Source organism: Aythya marila (genome assembly GCF_965140915.1).
Source record: "Aythya marila genome assembly, chromosome: 4".
Classification (NCBI taxonomy): Eukaryota; Metazoa; Chordata; class Aves; order Anseriformes; family Anatidae; genus Aythya; species Aythya marila.
The window spans coordinates 70,052,007-70,074,018 of record NC_139045.1 but is presented as its reverse complement, the minus strand read 5'-3'; the positions used below and the strand labels follow the sequence as shown (position 1 = coordinate 70,074,018).

General features: G+C 38.3%; 1 protein-coding gene across 3 annotated transcripts in view; it reads right to left on the bottom strand.

Moving 5' to 3' along the window:
* The window catches only part of CTBP1 (C-terminal binding protein 1), a 228,122-nt gene that overhangs the window by 158,985 nt on the left and 47,125 nt on the right, over positions 1-22,012 (bottom strand). For 2 of the 3 annotated variants that reach the window (XM_082759293.1, XM_082759292.1), the window contains exon 2: positions 17,911-18,071. In XM_082759293.1, coding sequence (XP_082615419.1) covers positions 17,911-17,968 — 58 coding nt within the window. In that variant the 5' untranslated portion in view covers positions 17,969-18,071. Of the gene's footprint in view, positions 1-17,910; positions 18,072-22,012 lie in introns of those variants that run through there. The other variant, XM_082759299.1, reaches the window with a different exon arrangement.

The window sequence follows — 22,012 nt, the reverse complement described above, 5'->3', positions numbered from 1 at the left end:
AAAGGTGTTTCATGGCTGCTAAACTGGTGTCCTCACTGAGACTGCCTGCAGTGTTCATTAACTGCTATCAATGGTAGTAAAAATGGCAATGCAGGTTTGGTAATAAATACATTAAACGGCATTCCATCTAAAAATACGATTTTGTATTGGTATTAATTATATTTCAACAGTGTGAGATGGATAATATTACAATAAACCCAAAAAGTTACCCTTTCAGCTGGACACGAGATTCTTTTATGTAGGCATGTTTGTTTTGATTTGACTCAAGTTCAACAAATAGCTTCCTTTTATCGTGTAGATGTCTGGGGGGAAGGCCAAGGAAAACAGCCATACCAGCTTCATTCTACACATCTCTCTGCAACTCTATTACTTCTTGGACTGACATTAAAGGCTCAGGCAGAAATGCCAGAGTTTACCGGATATTTCCCTATTCTTCCCTCTGCTTTATCAGCGCAATAGAAAGATGTTCTTCCAAAAAAAATTAACACAATACCGTATCATGCAGCCTATAAATGGTTCGTGCAGAGTTTACATGTTTAACATAAAGAGTGCTTGGCATAGAGTGGGAATTGAGACCATCCACAGAGACAAACTGACAAACTTTTGTAGATGCCTGTTAGTCAATATTTTTCTCACAGTCCTTGTTTTAGGGTATGATCCTCAGTTCAGCTCAATTTATACCTTTTTTTTTTTCCACACTACATAGGTAAATCTCACCCTAATTAAACCATGTCTCCCTTATTATCCAAACCTATGGCTGTTTGGGAAATCACTTTCATGAAGCATTGGATGCAGTCCAAACCGAGGTATTAATTCTATGTACTAACTCTCAAGCATGTTAGAAATCTTAGAGAACTCAAGTAAAGTGGTTCTTGTAACTGTATTACTAAAGCAATAAAACAAATATAGTATTTTACTACTTGTTTAGTAATAGCACTTGACAGCCATACAGCTTTCTAACAGTAAACTAAAATCTGCTTATATTTTTATTACTCCTGCTTCAAAAAAAAAAAAAAGCAGTAAAAGACATTACTGATAAAATTCTTGGAAGAAGTAGTAGTCATAAGTTCCATCATTTTATTGGCACAGTTTATAACAGCTGTTATATTCAGACACTTGACATATTCAAAAGGACGATCACCTGCACAAACAAAAAGAATTTGTTGGTTAAGTTTTTTTTTAATTACCGTGAACTAAGCCAGCAGAAGTTTAGCAGTGATTTCCATTTGAAAACTCCCGAGTAAAAAAAAAAAAAATCTGTCCTTTATGCATGATAAAATCTAGTGACACAGCAAAAAATTGCTACTGCAGTGTCCTCAAGGTATGCCCTTCGTAGAGTCCTGCACCGCTTGCTCAGATGTGCTGCAATAATCCATTAAGTGAAAATCATTTACATGCACAAAAACAGCTCTACTGCTGAATCATGAAAGAAGTATATAATAATTATGGTTTATAGCTTTTTAGCTTGCTGATGGTATTATTTTCTTTCAGATTTTCTCTGTAAATATGTTTCAATTATTCCTTAATAGATACAGTTACTCAGACAAATTATTAAGTACTGAACAGTATTATTCTGTAATCATTCGGAGGTGTTGGCTGTTTTTAAACTGACTTTTCACCTTGCTATAAAACCAATAATGTCTCAGACCTCATAATAAAAATATTATCATTTCACAGCTAAGGAAACAAATACAGTGGTAAATTGCTTCCACCAGGACTGTAAACACAGCTGGCTAAGCCTCGTTCAGATCTCACGTATCTTTAACCACACACCACACCGCTTCAGGAGATCTGATCAGAGATTTGTTTCATCCATCATTCACGTGCTGTGGATAACCAGAGGGACATGATACAGAGAGGAACGTTTTGTTATTTTTGTTTGCTTTTAGGTATCCTGCCGCTCTTTTTTTTTTTTTAAACGCTTCAGCAATTCTGAGTTAGACAAAAACGAAAAACAGAAGTGGGCTCTAAAGTTAGCATTTCTTTCAACTCCCATAAAGCACATATCTGAGGTCACGAACAGCAGTGTTATTTATTGCACTGAAAGACCTAATAGAACAGTATTAGAAATGCACAGCAGCACGTACCTGAGGTCCTAGGCACTCGCGTGCTGGGTTGGTGGAGTGATGCACAGCAAGTGGGCAGTGTTCCTTTCATTTTTGACCCTAGTGGTGTCATGGGGGAAGCCGCTAAGAATGGGGGGAAAAGACCCTATACCATTCTACCACAGTTTGTGGAAGAAAAACAGAAGCCTTCTACAACAAAGGGTGCACCAACAGCTTCTAACAGGTTGAGACCAAAGACCCATTTTGCTCAGCAGCACTTCATCCTGATTCAGGAAATAAAAAAGTGATTCAGGACTTAAAAAAAATATTAAAAAAGTGAGACAAAGTACATGGGAAAAGGGCAAGACAAGTAATTTGTCTCCAGAACGTCCTTCTGCCTCCAGCAACGTGTGACTCAGGAAGGCCGTGAATCAGAAGTGCCTTAACGAACCCCGTGGATTGCTCTTCCACAAACACACCTCCTCACTTCTTCAGCCCTTGCGCAACCTCAGTAAGCTACTACATCCTGCAGCAAGGAGTTTCATAACTTGGGTGATGTGTGAAGAAAGGCTTTCTACACCTACACGCAGCAGTTGCGCTGGATGCCTGCTGGTTATGGGGCTGGCAGCGGAAACAGATTTGCAAAGGTAACAGGCTCGGGGTGTAGGACACATCTGTGGGAAGCAGGAGCACTACTTTATAACCCAGGGCTGGGGAGAGTGTTTTAACTGCTACGCTTCCATTAAAGTAGGTCAAAATCTTCCTGCTTATTCCCAAAAAGGGACTTGGTGTTCTGACTATCAATAGCGGAGAGTGCAATGCTGAGTCAGGTCCTTTTCCAAGCGCAGCTCATCAGGACTTTTTCCAATGAGAAGCTCCCTACCCCCTCTTGCCAGTTGGATCCACATACAGTCAATGGAGAAAAGCACAAACTCCCAGCAATTCCTGCTTTGCCCCCTGTAAGCACCTACTTTCAACTACTCCAGTGCTCCTCACCAGCCTCCCTGCTCCGGACAGGATGCCAGACACCTGAAACTGACCTTTTCACAAGAAATCAGCAAAACAAAAAAAGAATAATCCAGAGTGTATAGCTTAATTCTGCTACTACTACTCATCTTCAAACCACATGGCTTTAATTCAATTCTTATTTCCCTCTTAAGAAACTGAAGAGGCCAAAATACAGATAAGTACAGGGTCTCATTTTAGGCTATAAGATCAATAATCAATATACTGCCAGCAATTTGTGATTTAATTAAAACATCATGCACATTGCTATATCCCTAAAACATGACTTTTTTCTTATTTTGAAACAATAAAAAATGAAAAGAAAAAAAAATAGCCAAAGAAAATATCAGAAAATCTGAGAATTTCCTGACTACCTGATTTACCTGACAGCTAGCCATATGCTTTTGCCCCACAAAACATTTAAAGGACTTTCTGGATACCATGATGCTGGCACAGATAACTTATTAAAAACTCTCTAACTCCAGTACACACATTTTCCACTATTACTTCTGAATTGCCTAATGCTGAATTTGGTGAATGACACCCTGGGTTTATCACGCAGTCCTGAATCTTCTTCCACTTTATTTGGAACCTGTTTAAGGCTTTTGGAGAAGAGACACTGTCATGCTGTTTGGGGAAAAAAAAAAAAAAAAAAAAAAGTAAATGAAAAAGAAGAGAAAAAAAAAAAAGAAAAAGGGGGAAAAAGAGAAAAGGTTAAAAAAAAACAACTGTGAAGGTTAACACGCAACCTTCACAGAAACTGAATGTTGAAAACATCCCCTTCAGCCTACACTTCAATCATATTTTCTGCCATTTAACATGCTAATCTTAAGCATTAATGGAACATCTTCAAATGGGTTCTGCATCTTAAAATAACTTTACTAACTGCTGAAACCACAAGGCTAGATACATTTTTGTCTTGGTAGCAGCTCTGCTGATTCTCTGCTTGCTGATAACATCAAAGGATCAATCTGATTCTTAAATAAACTGAGCATAATAAGGAAGCTGTAAGCTTACTGTTACCTTCTGAAGAGAACAGAAAAAAAAAACTTGCAGGAGGTACAGTAAAGTTAGATGAATCTCACTGGTTTGGGCTAAATATTAAAAACGTTCCTTAATACTTTACTATTTGGGGGCAACACATCAGAAAACACTATTAGGAACACGGGCAAGGACTGGCAACAGATGGAGCAGGTGCAGGTGAACACCAAGCCCGTGCTTGAAAGTAGCTGGTTCAAAGTCTTGGCTTTAGGTGTCACAAGGGACAAAATATTGACAATAACACCAGCATTTCTCATTATCTGGATGGTCACCAGTGAATGAGCAACTTTCTCTTTTTTGAAAATTAACTCTCTTCCTCTCACTTGTACTTTTATATCAAATGCTTTTTATTGTCTTGCACCACAATCCTTTAATGCTAATGGAAGCACAATGTAATTGCAATTAAAGTGATAAAAAGGATATGTCATTAATAGAAAACAGAGAAAACATTACGCACATTTCAATAGATTTAACAGTGTAGACTGGCTTGGGATGGGTAGGCAAAGATTTTACGGGCAACCTATACTATGGGTTATAGTATTAATGTGGTAACTTGAACTTTTATTTATCATTTTAGCTCACCCTCCACCCCATCTGTGTTCTCCCTTTTGTAATTACAAAATGCTTGCATGTAATTACCTCTAGGTTTCCAGTTTTACATATTTTGGTTAAAACATGAAGTTTTAGCAGTTTTTTCAACTTAAACTATCTTAGTCCAATTTGAGTTTTCATATAATAAAGTAGCTCAACTAACCTGAGTATGAATGTGTGGATGTTCTACAAAACATGAAAACTGTGTCTACTTATTACCTGCTTATCTACAGATCACGGACATTCCTTCATAAAGTGTTGCCTTTTACAAGGTCATTTAGATTTGTAAAAGAGGTGGCACCTGTAAACTGGAAAACTAAACCAGGATCTGTCCCATGCTTCAACAACATTTGAAAATTTCTGAAAGAAAAAGGCCTTCTCATCCTACAAAAGGAAAGGGCAGCTACTTGGCAGCCTTACAAATCAACTGCTACAAATAAATCAGCCTCCTATTAGACAGGATATAAATGTAGTTCAGTTTTAACATCAAATTCTAGTCAAGAAGACAAGTTTTTTCAAGAGAAAACACAGCTCTATTTGCCTATAAGGAAATGTTGATAAACCTTTCATTTCTCTACTTCTTGGAAGAAGATCTGACCTACGGAAATGTTGTGAACAGAAGATGGATTTCAGGAGGCAGAGCGCGAACTTGTACAAAAGAAGCTCTGCAGTACTCAGGATGAAGGAAGAACGTAGAAGGGGAAAAGGTACGAACCTCATCCCGACCATAAAATTGCACAAAATGACAGAAATCTGAATAGAAGCCAACTTCTGTAGCAAATCAGTGTGCACAGTAAACCAAAGAATGAGACACATTGCAGGAATAGCACACCTATGAGTTTAAACAAGCTTTTAAAATTAAATACCTTGGATTTTGATACCAAATATGTGGTTATATTTCAAGTGATCCATGTTGTGCATGTTTCCTGCATACTCATATACTTTGAATGAGTTCTGAAGAAGTTTAACATTATTAATAATAGCTACTCCAAAATTTAAGAGTCTTCTCTTGTCTGTGCTGAGCTCAATCATCAAGTTAATATAAAATGTTTTTTGTTAAATCGAATATTCATAAATTATTTGCATAGAACGAGGCTAAGTACTTCAAAAAAAATTAACTCTACCTTCCTAGCTGAAAAATTTCTGTCAAATTTTATCAACACAAAAGGATAAACTTGCCTATAAATCGTTTAAAAGAGCTTTTAAAACCACATGCGATACATGGCTTTGATCGGGAACAGTCCAACAACATTCATCCAGCAAATATGTTTTCCAATGAAATGCTTACATCGAGTCAAGGAGGTACAAGTCAATCACGCTGCTGGAGTGCCTCGTGAATCTGGGAAGACCAAAGTTTCTATCTGACAAACGTTTGGCACAACCCGTAGAGCTGACATGGAAATCCCATATGTATTTCTTATGTAAAGGGAGTAATCCACAACTTGGGGGCGGGAGTGCTTCCATGTGGAAATCAGAAGTAGAGACTGAAATCTGCTGTTAGAAAGCATATGCCTGTAGCATGGGTTTCCTCAAGTTAATCATTTACAGACAGAACAAGAGATGGAGCAATCTACCATATCTGACACACAAGCCTCCAGACTTGCTAGCTTTTGGAAACATAAGCCAATGTCAGTAGAGCTGTTGTGTTTTTTTTCAGAACACTGTTTAACATTCTCCCAGCTAAATCATGTCAATATCACTCTCTGCAAAAAGCTTCAAGTCTTCTAAAAGAACTGAGAACTCAGTAAACAGTTAATTTATTTTTTTTTTTTAAACTGTGTGGAAAACTATGCTTTTAGAAACATATTTGCAAAGGCTTCCATTTCATAACAGACTAATGCAATAAGAAATCAGAGCAAATGAAACTGGAGTTGAATAGGACATTAAAAATTAACATTTAATGTTAATTGATTTCCAGTGGAAATGCACTTGCATATCAGCAACAAAATGAATACATCCCGAAGAACACCGCTAGAAAAAGTAAAAAAGCAAGGAGTAACAAAGAAGTGATTTCCTCATTAGAGAAGAGGAAAAAAAATGATAAAAAGGAGACTCAGAATTGCAGGGGGAAAAAAAAAAAAAAAGAAAAACAAAAAGAGAGGCAGTTAAAAAAAAAAAAGTCAACTGAACATAGGACCACGGTCTTATCTTTCGTTATCACCAGATGCTCTGTGGTTATGGCCTTGGTATACCAAGGCCTTTAAGGAGTTGCTCTAAAGTTTCTTTCACCAACTGATACTATTCCAGGATGCAACCATGCGTTTGTTCATCAGTGTACTCACAAGAAACCTATGAAACAACCACTGATTTATAGTAACAGATTAAAAAAGAAAAAATTCTTCGTTTGACGTTTTCAGCTCTGAATGAATTCCCTTTTACCTTCATGCATTAACATCTTGGACAAGGGGTAAAGTTCATCCCATCTTACAACATTTTGAGAAGTTTCAAACTAACACTAGAAAATTAAATAGGAAAAGATTTTCTGAATTTAAGGATTTTACTAAAATGCATTTCAGAATTCCAGTTTATGATTATGGCCCATGAGAACTTCAAAACAATCCGGTGTCTGTTTCAAAAATGCTGTCATTTAATTTTATTACGGTTCAACTAACAGATAAGGGAAATATGAAGAAAATGTGTGGGTCTGGAGGTATGATGTGCTGGTTTTACAAATATTTTATTGTGCCCTATAAGACTGGAGGAAAGGAATATGGGACAAGAATAGCCCAGTGATGATAGCCTCATCTTGTAGAAAAGATAGAGGCTACAGTTTTAAGACTATGGCTACAAAATTTAGCACAGAAAAAAAAAAACAGGAAACGTGGAAGAGAAGCTTGAATTTCCCTTCATGAGTTAGAGCCTTCATAACTGAGCTCAGTTTTCCCTTCTTTTTCTGGCACAATGGATCAATCTTACAGTACCTGGAACACGAATAGCAGTAAATCACTAGCCCAAAAAAGAAAGGGCAATAAACTTCCCTAAAACAAAAATAATCATCTTCATATTGATGATCTAGAACTCAATTTCCCTATTTCTGGGCTCCTACCTGAAAAGCAAGCCACTGTTAAATGCAGCGCCACTTTCCAGAATGAAGTCTTGAGTCCAGAGATGGAAGGTGCTTCCTTGGCCAGGTGGCACTTTCTAGCCTATGTATTTAGTATCTGACCTCCTTTTTAGACAGATTTTCAAATAAAACCAGGCTTATGAAACTGTGTTTGTCCATCTACCTGCCAGGCCCTCCTTAATTAAGTCCTTAACTCAATAGCCAATTTCACCTGAAAGCCGCCAGTAGTCTGGAGGAGAATTAAGCTCCTGAGAGTTTCATTAAGGTATTAAAAAAGAAAAAGGCATCCAGATGAGAATTAAGACTCAAATTAGAGGCCCCACTTTGTGAAAGGCTGTGGCAGATCAGCAGTAATCCCTTCTGTGACACCAGCCTGTCCCCAGACACGCGCTGACTCACCGGCACGCCGGCACCTGAGGCGCAGGCAATCGTTGCTTGATTTGAGAGATGCTGGGACATGGCCCTGCACGATTTTCTGGAGTTAAGCACCATCGTGTCTGCTCTTTCTCCACAAAACTGGCTGTGTGTGATTGCAAAGCCTACCTGATTTACATCTGTCTCCTCTGACAGAGCTAACTCTGTCAGAGGATCCTGCCTCATCTTAGGCACTCAGTGCATGCTAAACTGCTCAAACCTGCAAGAGGAGAGAGAAATTAAGGTAAAGTACAAAGAGACTTCCAGGTGCTTATGATTTTGGATTGGTTTTGAAGTCCCAAGATACCTACCTTCCCGTACCTCCCAACTTTGGGTGCCTGCCTCCTTCTGCTGGTGGGGGCAGAAGCACGTTCCTAGGCTGCAAATCACTGCCCACAGGTGGAAGTCACACTCCCAGCCCAACATATCGAGCATGTTTTATTGGTAAGAAATCAATAGTCTGCATTGCCATAATCAAATGTAGAATGGCATCGTATTTTTCCCAGGGGAAAAAATAAAATAAAAATAAAGAAACCTGTAAATCATCCTTACTGGCCTTCCGCAGTGAGAGTTATACACCCATTCCTCAATCTGTTATAAAATCAAATTTCAATATTAACGAACAAAGCCGCTCGCATTGCACAACATGTAATTAAAATTCCTACTACTTCTTTCTAAGCTCCTTCTATTCATTGCCCCACCAAATTATTAAAACAAAGCAGTTACTATGGCAACTAATTCATTCTCTGCATTATTATATTGTTTCTAAACATGGGAGTCTGGTCGTTCCGACTTACGTGCCCTAAATTCCAGTTTGAAATTCGGAACTTTTGTCTCGGCAGAAAAGCCTTTCACAAGCTATGCATTCATGCAGATAAGGATAAGCTAGAGCGCAGCTGCTTTTGTTTATTGCCAGCAGAAATCACTGTTACTAAATTATTTGAGTTTGGTAAATCAGTGATGCCTCCGTGCAAGCGCGGAGAAGCAGTGGGGGAACGAGCACAGGAGTGGAGCACTGCACAAACACGGCCATCTGCGGGTTAGGTAAACCAGCAACAACAAATGACTGGCAGATGTTGTAAAAACTGAACAACACCTGCCCAAGTGGTGTTTGATACCCAGAAAACTGATTCGGTCTTAAAAAAAAAAAAAAAAAAAAAAAAAAAAAAGGAATGGCAAGACATAAGTACGGATAAAACTACCTGGGAAAAAGTTTTCCTAGCACTTAAAACTATTCCTTTAAATGTGCACACCTTGACAAAAAGGAACATTTATCATATACTTAATTAACACTTATTATTCTCAATTATCTATTAACAGAAGTCTTAGCATGTTTGTATTTGAGTGCCATCTGGTACACAAGGAAACTTTCTGAAAAGTACAGGCAGGATCAAAAGAACAAGAAGTCTCTTCTCATCACCTCTTGCTGTCCTTCCTCCATTGTCTATAATTTTTATTGGTTATTTAAGTGTGTCTCCAGTTAATTGGTAGAATGAGAAGTTAGAAAATTCACTGCACAGGATGCTAGTTTGAAAAAACAAGCATTAGGGAAAAAGGAAACATGAGCAATTTTGAGCAACTTCTGGCTGGGGTAAAAAAAAAAAAAAACAAAAAAAAAAACACCATTTCTTCTCAAGGTCACATGCAATTTAAGTTTAATTCTCACAGGCAGGGACAGAGGAAGGAACTCCTAATTCAACATGTCCGAGCAGGGTAACAAACCACTGCACAGCTCTGGATCTACAGAGGTACCCATGGGTGCCCGCGTAGCTGCTCCCAAGGCAGGGCATGTTCAGTTGGCAAAGTCTCGCACTTCAAATGGATTCCAAGAGCATTACAGCCTGCCGTTATTTATATCCCAGCAACTATGAAAGCGTCCGGCAGACTGTTCTCTGTAGGATAAGGAAAAAAGAGAAAAGACACAGAAGCATAGAGGCATCTTTTCTTTGCTAAGTTATCTGATTTTGGTAGAGCTGAAAGATAAAACAGAGATCTCTGGGCTCCAAACGACCTGCCCATCATATCACCATGACTTTTCTATGGAGAAGAGAGATATCCCTTAGATCCCACTCCCCTGGCAAAGCCTCCCTGCACAATTCCTCCTGTTTAAGGCACCTTTCAACATCGGTACCAACTTCATGGCCCAAGGAAGCAGCATCAGATGCCTCCACCATGAGGAGATGATCCCCACTTTTTATGTTCTCATTCCCAGTTGCACAATCACACTCCCACCCTGACTGCACCGAGGGCCAAAACAAAATCCTTTTTTGCATCTCAGACTGCATTTCCCTAAGGATGGGAACTGCCTCTGTGCAGGCTGAACATGTCTGCTTTAATTAGATGACTATTTAAATTTTTCAACATGTTTACCTAGACACTTAATCTTTGTACAGTTGTCTCATTCAGCTTTCCAGAGCAGAGTGTAAAGCAATGTATAAAATTTAAGGCTTCTAAAGCATCTTCCCTGACCCCAGGCAGAACCAAGTATACATTACCACCAAGCACTTACACCTCTAAAGCTCCTCAAAGTTGTGCCAGGCGCTCATCTGCAGTGCATGCAAGGTAAATCTCGAGCCCAAAAAGCTTTTTAAATTATCTGAAGATTACTCAGGAATTAGGCAACTAGGTGTGGTTAAATAGTATATTCTAATTCAAACACATAGGATATTAAAAATACGATTATAGTCCTGTAAACATAGCCATATGTTTCAAGCTGTATTCCATTTACCATATTTAAACAAAATTGGCTTTGCTACTTATATGTTTAAATAACAATATTTTGACTTCACCATACCAGTAAACAGCAGTGCTCTGGATACATCATAACTGAATAAAACTGCTGCCACAAGCAAGCAGTATTATGTTTCTCAATGAAAATAAAATTATACTGGTAAAATATGTAATGCTGGGCACCACAAAAGCACAGATTTGCTGTAAAACATTCAGCATTAAACCAGTGACCTGAATGGTTCAGCAAAATTTTCAAAAGCTCATTGAGATTCTTTCCTCTGAAGTTTCCCCCTCCTCCTGGTTTTCCTGTTAAAATAATGCTTTTCATTAGCAGCTACTGTTCAGCATCATTTAGGGCAGAATGGGCTTTTAAGCTAATTTTCTTTTCATACAGCTCCCATTGTTACCAGTAACACCTCTGTAACATCTCAGTAGCTTAAGTGCATGCAGATTCCTAAGCTGTTTTCGGTGGCACAGAATGAAGACTCGAGTCACTACAGCAGGTTACAGCAGCAATCCAAAAGAATGCCAAGAACACCTTCCAAAGCAAATACCGAGTATCAAGGATAAAAAAAATAAAATAAAAAATTGAACCTGTCCATAAGCAGTTAAACCATATAGCTGTCACGAGAGAAAGGATGGGGGTAAAGATACCCCAAATACACAGAGAATTTGCCTTAGCACGTGGGAAGTGGCAAACAAGCTCGTTACATGACTACTCATGGTAGCATCATTTCCCATTTGTTCTTACAAGGTCAACTTCTCTCAGCCTGCAGAATCCCCTCCTGTTCTTTGAAGACAACTCTTATATAATAAATATTTTACTTCTCTGTATTTCAAGCTCCTAAAACTATTTTCCAAGTTCGTACAATCAAAACACAGAAAAATAGCGTTAAATAGTGTTGAATTGTTAACAAACACCCTTGCATGCAGCATAAGAACGTATGCATTTTTCCTTTAAGACACTTAAATCTGAATAACTTGGGTTATTCATAGAATATTCCGCTTGAGTTATTCATAGAAAACTCTGCTTGCTTAAACACTTTCATTAGTTACAGTCGAAAGGTTTGATGGCTGTTCCTGCAGAAAGATTATGCCAGCTTTTACTACCTGATTCCTAATTTAATTTCTACTGGATTGCTAGGGAGAAAAGGAATTTTCTCCAATTCAAAGTCCTTCTTTGTTTGCTAAAGGCACTTAAAGTCTGAAAACCACATTTTTTGGTGAAGGTTAATTGGTACTTTATGACAGAACAACTTTCACTTTGGAAACAACAAACAATAAAATATTAGGAATCTTTTAGCTCCCTCTGCTGCCCTAATCCTTCTATAAACCTTCTTCTAAAGTTGGGGGGGAGAACAGACACGCAACAAAGCATCCCATTCTTCTCTTTTTAAGAAACACTTGTTATATTTAGTACGCCTAGCACTAAGATCAGTATGTGTAAAGAAATACTTATGAAGCACTATGCAATTTACAATTGTCTGCAAATTTTATTATTTCCTTTCTCTGATATCTGCAGCAAGACAACTATGAACACATCCTTAAATTTGGATGTCAGTTAAGATTTATCGCTAGTTTCCCAAAGAATTAACATCTGCAGTACCCACTTTACACAAGGAGCTTAAGAGTACTCACCGCCTTGGAGTATTTATTCCTCTCTCCTTTTATTTACAGATCAAGATCAGCAGTACACGCCAGCTTCGGTAAAAATTCCTTCAAGTACAGGGAAAGCCCAAGCGCTGCCGAAGTAGGCCATCTCTCTTGTTAATATGCAGAAAGCTCGTCTTAACTGCCTAATTTCACAACTGCAATGGGTAAAATCACAGTTTACGCAAGCCAGCCAGGCTCCAGCCCTGGTCAGGAAATAACACTTGGTATTTGTCAATCTGGTATTTTCGCGTGGTAAGAAGCCAGGCGCTCTGCTGCAGGCACAAGAAAAATCTGGAGGCAGAACACTTTTTTTTTGTTTGTTTGTTTATTAAACTTTCACTCTGCACTTCAAGATCTCTTCATAAACTTGGAAAGAAGAAAACCCCGTTCAACTCATACCTGCTTTTTTCTTTGCATTCCTGCTGGAGCCTCCAATACACCACATCAACTATGAAATGAAGATTCATCTTATTAGATCTCATGCTATACACAGCATCACAGCCAGAAAACGAAGCTTTCAAAACACGTGTGTTTTCTTATTGGGAAAGAAAGGGAAGTTCTATAAGAAAAGACTATATCCTTGAAAAGAAACTATTCCTTTATCATACACATTTACCGGGCTTTAAAGAGCTTAACTTGGTTACATGCCAATAATCATACTTTTCCCAAGAAAGGCTGCCCTTCACAACAGCAAAAGATCAGAGATTTTATCTGAAATTTCAGAAACACATCCCTTTATTCACTTTCTTTTCCAATTTATGATCCTGTTCAACTCTTCACCTTCTCTTAGGTAACAAAGCAATGCTGTTAAAATTACTAAAACGTGTTTTGAGCTTTCTTCTGGGCACTTTTAGAAAGGAAGAGGCACCCTGTGCATAAAGAACAAACTTAAGATGTACACCAATAACTCATAAAAAGGCAGAAGAGTTGTTAGCATTGTTGAGAAGCACTCAGGTATACAAAGATGCTTTTTTTTTTTTTTCCTCCTTTCCTCAAAAGCAGAACTATAAAAACATATCACACCTGTGTGGGGGCATACAGGGAGCCTTGTTGAACTTTTACAGCCTACAAGTCTTTTCTAGAAACATCACATAGAAGGTGTTGTGCAAAGAATTCTTTTTGTTTCAAGGTGTCAAACAGGAAAAAAATCACTGTGTTATATTTCCAGTGTTGTATTGTAGTTGTCTAATCACTAACATCTGTGTAATCAAGCAAGAAGAAATAGGAGTACATATGTATATATAAACACATATATATACACACACACACCCTTCCACCTCCCAGCTCCACTGACATCTTTGCTTCCTAAAGCTCAGGAGCCCACCACAAACAGTGGCTGGCCGAACAATGCCCATAATCTATTTATACAGTGGAATGCATTTAGAGAAAACTCACTGTACTGTGTTCACCAAGCCTGTTCACAGACAATTGAGACAAAGCACGATTTTCCTCACACTGCAGCCACCTTCTATCGCCTTCCTGCTGCATCTATTAGCTCCAGCAAACTCGACACCGCTTGCCAGGTCAGACATCCCCAAGGTAACTTCCAAGCAACGGTCAGTAAGACATACACACATTTAATTAAAGATTTTTCAAATATAAGCAAATACACAGCATTGTTTACAAGATTTGTTGCAATACGAAGCACAATAATACCTTAATTAGAGATAACGACTTTTCAAAATGCCAAAAACATTTAGAATTTTTCAAATTACCCAGAAAATGAACACATTTTATTTTTGCACTGTGACACTTCCAACTGTTCTGCCAAATGTATACTACTATAATTATGCTTTGCAATCACCAGCTTCACCGGAGAGGGGGACAAAGAACAATATAATCAGTAACTAATAACTATATATAATCAGTAACTAATAACTAACATCTTTCACATGTCTTGGTACTATTTTTCTTCAAGGGAAGAAGTCTAAATGTTATTTTATAAATCATGAGCAAGTTTAATATTAGCATCAGACTGCCTAGAATCATGTCATTGTGCCAAAGTAGACTTCACAGCTACCGGTGGAAGCTAAAACCCAAAATTTACTATCTGGCTTTTTCAAGGGACAATCTTCAACTGCCATCATCAAGGAAATGCCAGTTTATAGAACTATGTAAATTAGGATGATAAAGCACATTTTAATACTGCTCTTTTGAGATGATACATGCAAGAACATAACATGGCAGACCATTGAAATGTGAACAGAAATATAATTGAAAACAGCTTCAGGATTAAAAGCAAATATTCAATTTCATATTTAAGAAGCCACTGAAGGGAATCACAGGTACCTCTGAGACAAAATTACTTTCTCAACTACATTAAAAGAGAACTAATTGCTCCCAAAGTAATAGAATCAGGTTTTTTGTCCATTGAGTATTAACTGAAATTTAGTAGTAGTACTACGGCACTGTCGTTAACTCAACATAATAGTAAACCCAGTGATGCCTGTTCAATTTGTTGCTTAATTTGCATGATTAGTTACTATAAGCAAGTGTGCAAATTGCCTGAAGGCACAGGCAAGCAGTCCAACTTGCAGAACACTCTGCATGCACAGTCACCTAACTTACAAGAGCATTTGTGGCAACCCATTAACTCCATGGAAAAAGAGGTGCGCAGCCCTGTGCACATGTGCATAATGTGAACATTCAGTTTTGTGAATCGGACCCACGACATTCAATTCTTGGAACCCAAATTTCAGCTCACTATCATTCCCTTTAAACAGGGAGACAGACTAACAAAAGGGTGCACGTCACAACCACAACGACACTTGCATCTCTTTATAGATACAACGTGTGAATGTCTGCTCATCACAGGCTATGCTAAACAATACTTGAAAAACATTTATACATCAATAATTAGCAAATCACTGCTACCTGTTTTTTGTGGAACCTGCAATAAAATAATGTCTTAAAATAATTGTTTTCTGAGGGAAAAGGTTGAGAGAAGAAAGCTGTACCGGATCTGATGAACAGAAAAGCTGTCAGAGAAGATAAGGCACCTTTAATAGCTATACAGCTCATTAAGTTTCCTGAGCTTTGAAAAACGTTATGCATATTCCTACAGTATAAAATATGTAGGTAGTTCTCTCAGAGACATACCTTCTATAACACAACTCATGTATTTGATTTTTAAACCTCAACAGTACCACATGGAGAGAAAAGCCCTTTAAAAACCACAGAAGGCTCCTAGTTTTTTATCCCACCTTACGCAGCAGCAGGGATAGTGATTTAAAAACCTCAGCCAGAGGTATGTTTACAAACCTCTAGGAGCATTTGGAATTTGAGCACAGACACTCAAGAGCAGAATACAGCTCTGACATTTTACAAGCCAAATTGCATTCCTGTAACCATAAAACTTTATGCATTTTTCCATATCCATTTTTTCACCCTCCTTCTCCTCTTGTTCATCTTCTGCGTGCTCTTCCCACTATTTTTCCAACACGTCGATTTGTCTAGCACATGGTAAATGGGATTAAGAAGTCAAAGTGGCTAAAAAAACTTTTTTCCTGCTTTATTTTTCAACTGGATCAATTCCCTACACTGCATGGCTGCACAAACAGATTTCACCGGTAAGATGCAGTGAATTGTGCAAGGCTGGGAAAAACAAACCAGACAAAAGGCTCTGATTAAACAGTGGCACTAAATGTGAACACGCAGCCTGAGGGAAGCCACTGCTATTTTAAACAGTCACAGGGCCTAATGGTCTGTCACCTCTGTCCCTGATAACATTCCTTGCCATATCATCACATACTATTTTCTCCTAAGTTGTCCAATTGATGAATACAGTAAAAAAGGAGGCTGAAATACCCCAAAGTGGGTTGATCCAATGACACCTAAAGGGACAGGTTTCTCCCTCCTCCCTTGTTTTTGACTCCTCATAATTTGCCAACTCAATTAAAACACGCAAAATAAAACAATATTCTATTGTGGGGTTACATACAGAGGCTAGGAATGGAAAACAAACAGCACCATGCACCGCACCAGTACACCCCTGGGTCATTTCCAGTTGATCCTAAATGCAGAGTTGGTGGAAAAGGAGGCCATCCTTCCCAATTCCTCATCCTCAGCAGCCAGCTCCCCATCTCTTTTTGAATGGATTGGTCTTCAGTGAGCAGATTCAACTGACCACTTGGCCAACTAGTTGAGGTGTGACATAAGAAGAGTTTGAATAAAGCAGGCAGGGGTATGCTTGCCCACTCTTTGTAGAGGTTTACAGGCAGATTAATGTAACCCAAATGTGAAATTGCACCCTCTGATACCTTCATGAATTGTCCTTCTTTGGCTATGTCAGAGGAAACGTCCCTGTGCCCCTCATTCCTCTAACTGTGCCCTTCAATGCAGCTGTTGTGCCAGCTGAACAGTGACCTGGACTGAGGAAATTACCTAAATAGAAAATACGCCAACAAAAAAGTTTATTTTTAGTATGAGTCATCTTCCTAATCCAGCTCATTATATGGTTATACTCCTATTGGCACAAAGAAAGGGAAGAAAAATGAGGACAGAATGGAGCTGCCAGGGACTGCTTACACCAACACAGCTGCTAGAGAAATGTCTCACGACTAATGCCTAGAGAAGCAAGTGCTTCAAATAGAGGTTACTGCTTCAGTATTAGACATGATGCGAAGACCACACGTCCACAAGTCTGCACGCTTCCTCCAGTTATAGCAAAATAGGTCTAGTAAAAAAAATTAACAATCAGCTTTTAAGGAGAAACTCACATTTAATATAAAAATTCATTTAGCCACATTTGTGTATATTCTTCAAAATAACACAACTTATCCCTCAACCTGTTTTCACACCAAATCTAAAAGAAAACAAAGAATACCAGGAATATACAACTCAAACATTTGTGACTCAAGCTAAAATAACTGACCCAAGCAATTCCACTCCTTTCGTGAGAATTTGGGCTAATTTTTTTTTTTTTTTAATATTCATTAAAGTCCAGGAGTCTCCTGGGATATTTTTTTCTTTTTGATTTCCTATTTCCTTCCTCAGATCAGATACAGGCTCTTAATCTATATAAAACACATCTGTAGAGAAAGACCCTAGAGAGGACTGTGTGGTCTTCCTATCCTTTTAGAGTTATTTTATATAAAACCACAACCTTTCACAACATTTTGGCAGAATGCCGTAAAAATGCTAAGTTGAAAGCAAACGTAACTGTACAATTTTACAGAGTTCATGCACTAGTTGTTTTTATTCGTCTAGACCTGTTTTCATCCAAAACCGGCATTTGCACACAGTCAATATAATCCCAACAGGAACTGCAACTCAATTAGAAATCCAGCAAACGACCTGAGTTCCAATCTCCAGCAACGTCTTTAATCTATGATAATGCAGTGAAAATCAGGAACTGAAATATCTAACCTTCAAATATGCGATCCAGACGTTGTCGCTTCACTTTGTGTTTGTCCATTAGAGACATAAGAGTGGAAGCTCAAAGAACGTCTCCGCACAGTTTGATGGTGGACTTCTCCAGCCAGCCACAAGTCAGAAATGTTTACCGCCTTTTATAAGCTTCGTTTCACCTGTGAATACAAAGACAGATTCTTAAAGACATCGATTTTTTCACCCTTTTCCAGAAATAGTAGTGTGTAGATAAAAAAAAATAAGAAAAAACATGCAAGATTCTTCATCACATTGGGTAATGTGGTATTTCATGACATGCATGCAGATGGACGTGCACACCAGTGCTCTACCGAGTGAGGATAAGCAATGCCCACGGACAAGTGGGGTTTCTGCCATTGTTACCCCATCAGTTACCTGTGTGTACCTTGGTAGCCAAAGATCCCCCCAAAATGACCAAAAGGTGACCACCTGAACAACAAGCTTCGAGACACCACATACTTTCACATCGTATCGCAGAAGTTGAGGAAATGCCCCTCTCAGGCCTAACTGGTCAGCTTTGGAGGCAGCACGTCGCCGTTTGGGGCTGGGAAGTTCAGGGAAACAATTTGAGGCGCAAGTAAATGAAACGCATCGTGGTGACAACACAGACTGCCAACATCTATATCAAGCAAATGGCATTTAAAACAGCTTTATGCATGACTAGGCAAGCTCTTTGGCAGCAAATACAGCTAAGCACTTTTCAGATGTGGTGTAGCTGGGCAAGGCAGCGTAAGGGTATTGCAGCAAGCAGCCTGCGTTTTCAGCTGAGAAGCAGGAAAGGGAGGTGGGGGGAGAGAAGAAACATCCCTTGACACAAATCTAGTTGAAATGGAAGGTTATAAAACACACGTGAGCAAGTGAACGGGGTAAAGCTAAGTATATGGCTCCTCTAAAAAGCATAATTGGAGCGGCGCTTTTGTCCCCCCTTTAAGTACTTCAATAGACTCTGCGAACCCAGCCCAGAGAACGCTGTGTTACAGGCACAGTGAGCATTAAAACGAGCTGAATAATCAACTTCCCCATTTCCTTTTATTCCTGCCCAAGAGCTTTCATCATCAATGGAGAACATTAAATGGCCTTACAAGTGATTGAACCTAGAAATCTGCTCGTTTCTTTCTAGATGCTATATTTTTCTAAAAACAAACATATGCACACTTCATCAACATATTATGAAGACTCGTGCACTCCAAGTGAAGTGATAAAGAAAAACATTTTGAATATCAAGAACCGCACATTTGCATTAAAATAGGTATCTTTTCCAGCAGTACCCTGCTTGGTGCATTTGGGTTTTTAACAAAGCTCCTCTGTGTTTATTTTCATTTAAAAACAGAGGCGGTGTGCAATATTCATTACGTTTTTACCACGTTATTCAACCTCATCCCCCTATTCACTTTCCCTCCACCTTTTTCTTTTATCCTCAAATTCAAGATTCTTCTGCTGCTTTGCATAACGTCTGATTCCCGCTGAACATAACACCACCATGACAGAAGAATAAATTGATAAAGAATGCTGAAGCCCAGTTTTTCTCTTTAAAAAACAAGCACAAAGAAGATTGCTATTTTGAACTTCTTCTATTCCATTTCCCAACATTGATTATTCTTGCAAAACACAACATTCTTCAATATTGAATGTGGCTCTGGTATAAGATTACACAGGCATTACACCAACTGCATTAAAAAATGTTTAAAGCTAGCCATAGCTACCTGCCTTTCTCTTAAGCCAACAATACCCCAAATTTCTGTCAATCCCAAACTAGTGTTTAATTTCTTGTCACCTATTTTACAACCTACTTCCTTCCAAAAAAAAAAAAAAAAAGAGGATAAGAAACAAACTGAACATTTTCAATGCTAATCTTGATTTAAATTTTTATAGCTTATTTAATTTCCTGTCTTGTAGAAACATACATGCCTGCTGTCCTCCTTGTGCTGTTTTGTTTATTCATTCAGCAAAAGATTTTTCCAATGTACTCATTCTATGTACAAAGCTGGATGACAGCTGTAAAAAACAGACCATCTGTAACTATTGACCTGCTGCTGAAAGTGTCACCAGATGTTTTCAAACCATCTACAGTAGCTTCAAAGCGTAACACATAAACCAAGTAGTTTTGTTTTAAACTTTGTTTATTTTTTTAATCCATAGCAAGATGTCATACATCCCAAAAAACAGTTTTGAGCAAAAATTAAATTAACATATTAACATAGTTCTAAATTTAACCCTCATACAATTTCATTATACTTTATGTTCTAACACAAAGAGAAGATGATGATATGGGAAGCATTTCCCAGCAAAACAAAAGCCTTATAATTACGGGAGCATTAGTTACTGCAATTAGTAAGCCACAACATGAATAATTGTATTTGAGAAATTCGCTAAAAACACAAGCAGGCTGCCTAATGAATTAAAAATAAGAATACAAAAATACCAAGCAGTATTTAAGAGCAGACTTCTATAGTTCAATACTTTAAGATAAATTGAGAATCTAAATGAATTAGGGATCTATACTGCCTACCACGTCAAGCATTAGCTACAAAGCCATCTGAGATACCATCAAGATACAGAAACCTGTGCACGCAGCACAACTTGAGAGTAAAAATATTCCCTCAAACAGAGCATTAGAGTATTTTCTTTCAGTTAAACAGCTGATTCCAGGGTTTGAGAATATTTTTAAGAGAAAACATCTCTGGCTATTGCAGCCTGGAGCACTGAGCTCTTTCTTGAGAAAGGATGAGCTTTACTCCGCAACATCACGATAAAAGGAAAAAATCTCCAGCATTTTTATAGCAGAGTGAGCAAATCCTAAATCACGGATGTAAAGTAATTAAAGCAACTTGGACTTCAACTTTCAAACCAGGTAATGGTTTGGTAACCGAGGAAAGACCAAACATCAACTGCAAGTGAGGAGATCTGAAGGCAGGCCCAGTCAAAGCCCACACACTCTCGTCTACACAAAGGTGATGAAAAGTAAGAAAACTAAGAAATTATTGTTTTAAATAAACCATTTTGCTAAATACGTGATTACTTGTGGCTTGAGGTGAGCTCCAAATGGCTAGAGAAGAGCTCTCATCAAACACCAGAGGTTGCAATGGAGAACAATTTCCTTTGCTTCAATCTCATAGGAGAAATTTAGCAGCAATGTGATCTGTTTACTTAAATTTGAACAGTTGGTGAAAGCCTACCAAAAATTGGGACCCGTATCACACAAACTCCAAGGAACCCACTCACAAGATTCAGAATATAAACTCTTTTGAGCACAGACTTTTACCAGTAGAGAGAGGCCAGGCAGAAGGCCCACCTTTTCCTCACTGCCAGTTTCCTTTACATGAATGGATCTGCAGACTAACCCAAATACAATGACAAAGCATACGAAAACCGTGACAGAAATTAAATTCCCAGAACAGACTGATAGATCGTTAAGAGACAGAATAAAATCATGAAGCTTCGTGTTACCCTTGGGACTCTCAATCTTCATTCAACTTAACTGTTCTCACGTACAGTCTTTGGTCTGAAACTACATTAAGTTACTGAAATATTCTTTCTACTATCAACTTTCAAAAGGTACAAAATAAGGTTATTCCAAGAAAACTGGTAGGTTTATATTGAACATTCAAATGCCACCACATTTTGATGACTTCATAAATAAAGTTTGCAAGCCAACCCAAGCAGACTCCTGCTTTGCTTCTCTTTCCCTCCCATCCAGATCAGTAAGATCTCTATATTCCATGACACCTAAAGGTCTTTTAGTGGCCATTTTGCACAGCCCTGAAACTAAAAAGTGAATATAATGAGAACATTGTTCCTTTTGATGTAGTATTTCAATCATCCTAAAGCACCAAACCTGTAAAAATTTCAACCACAAGTCCATTTTAGGGACTTCACTCTTCTCAGAGCATGAAGCAGTCTTGCTGCAAACCTAACTCAATGTACCACCCACAATTAACTATTACTCTATCTACAGCATTTTTTTTGCTTAAATTATTTATTGATGGCCCTCAGCAATTTCAGGTTTTCCTCTCTTTGGGGAAAAAGACAGGATGGGACATATGCTGAAGACAACTTTGAATGCAAGGAAGCTATTAATGGG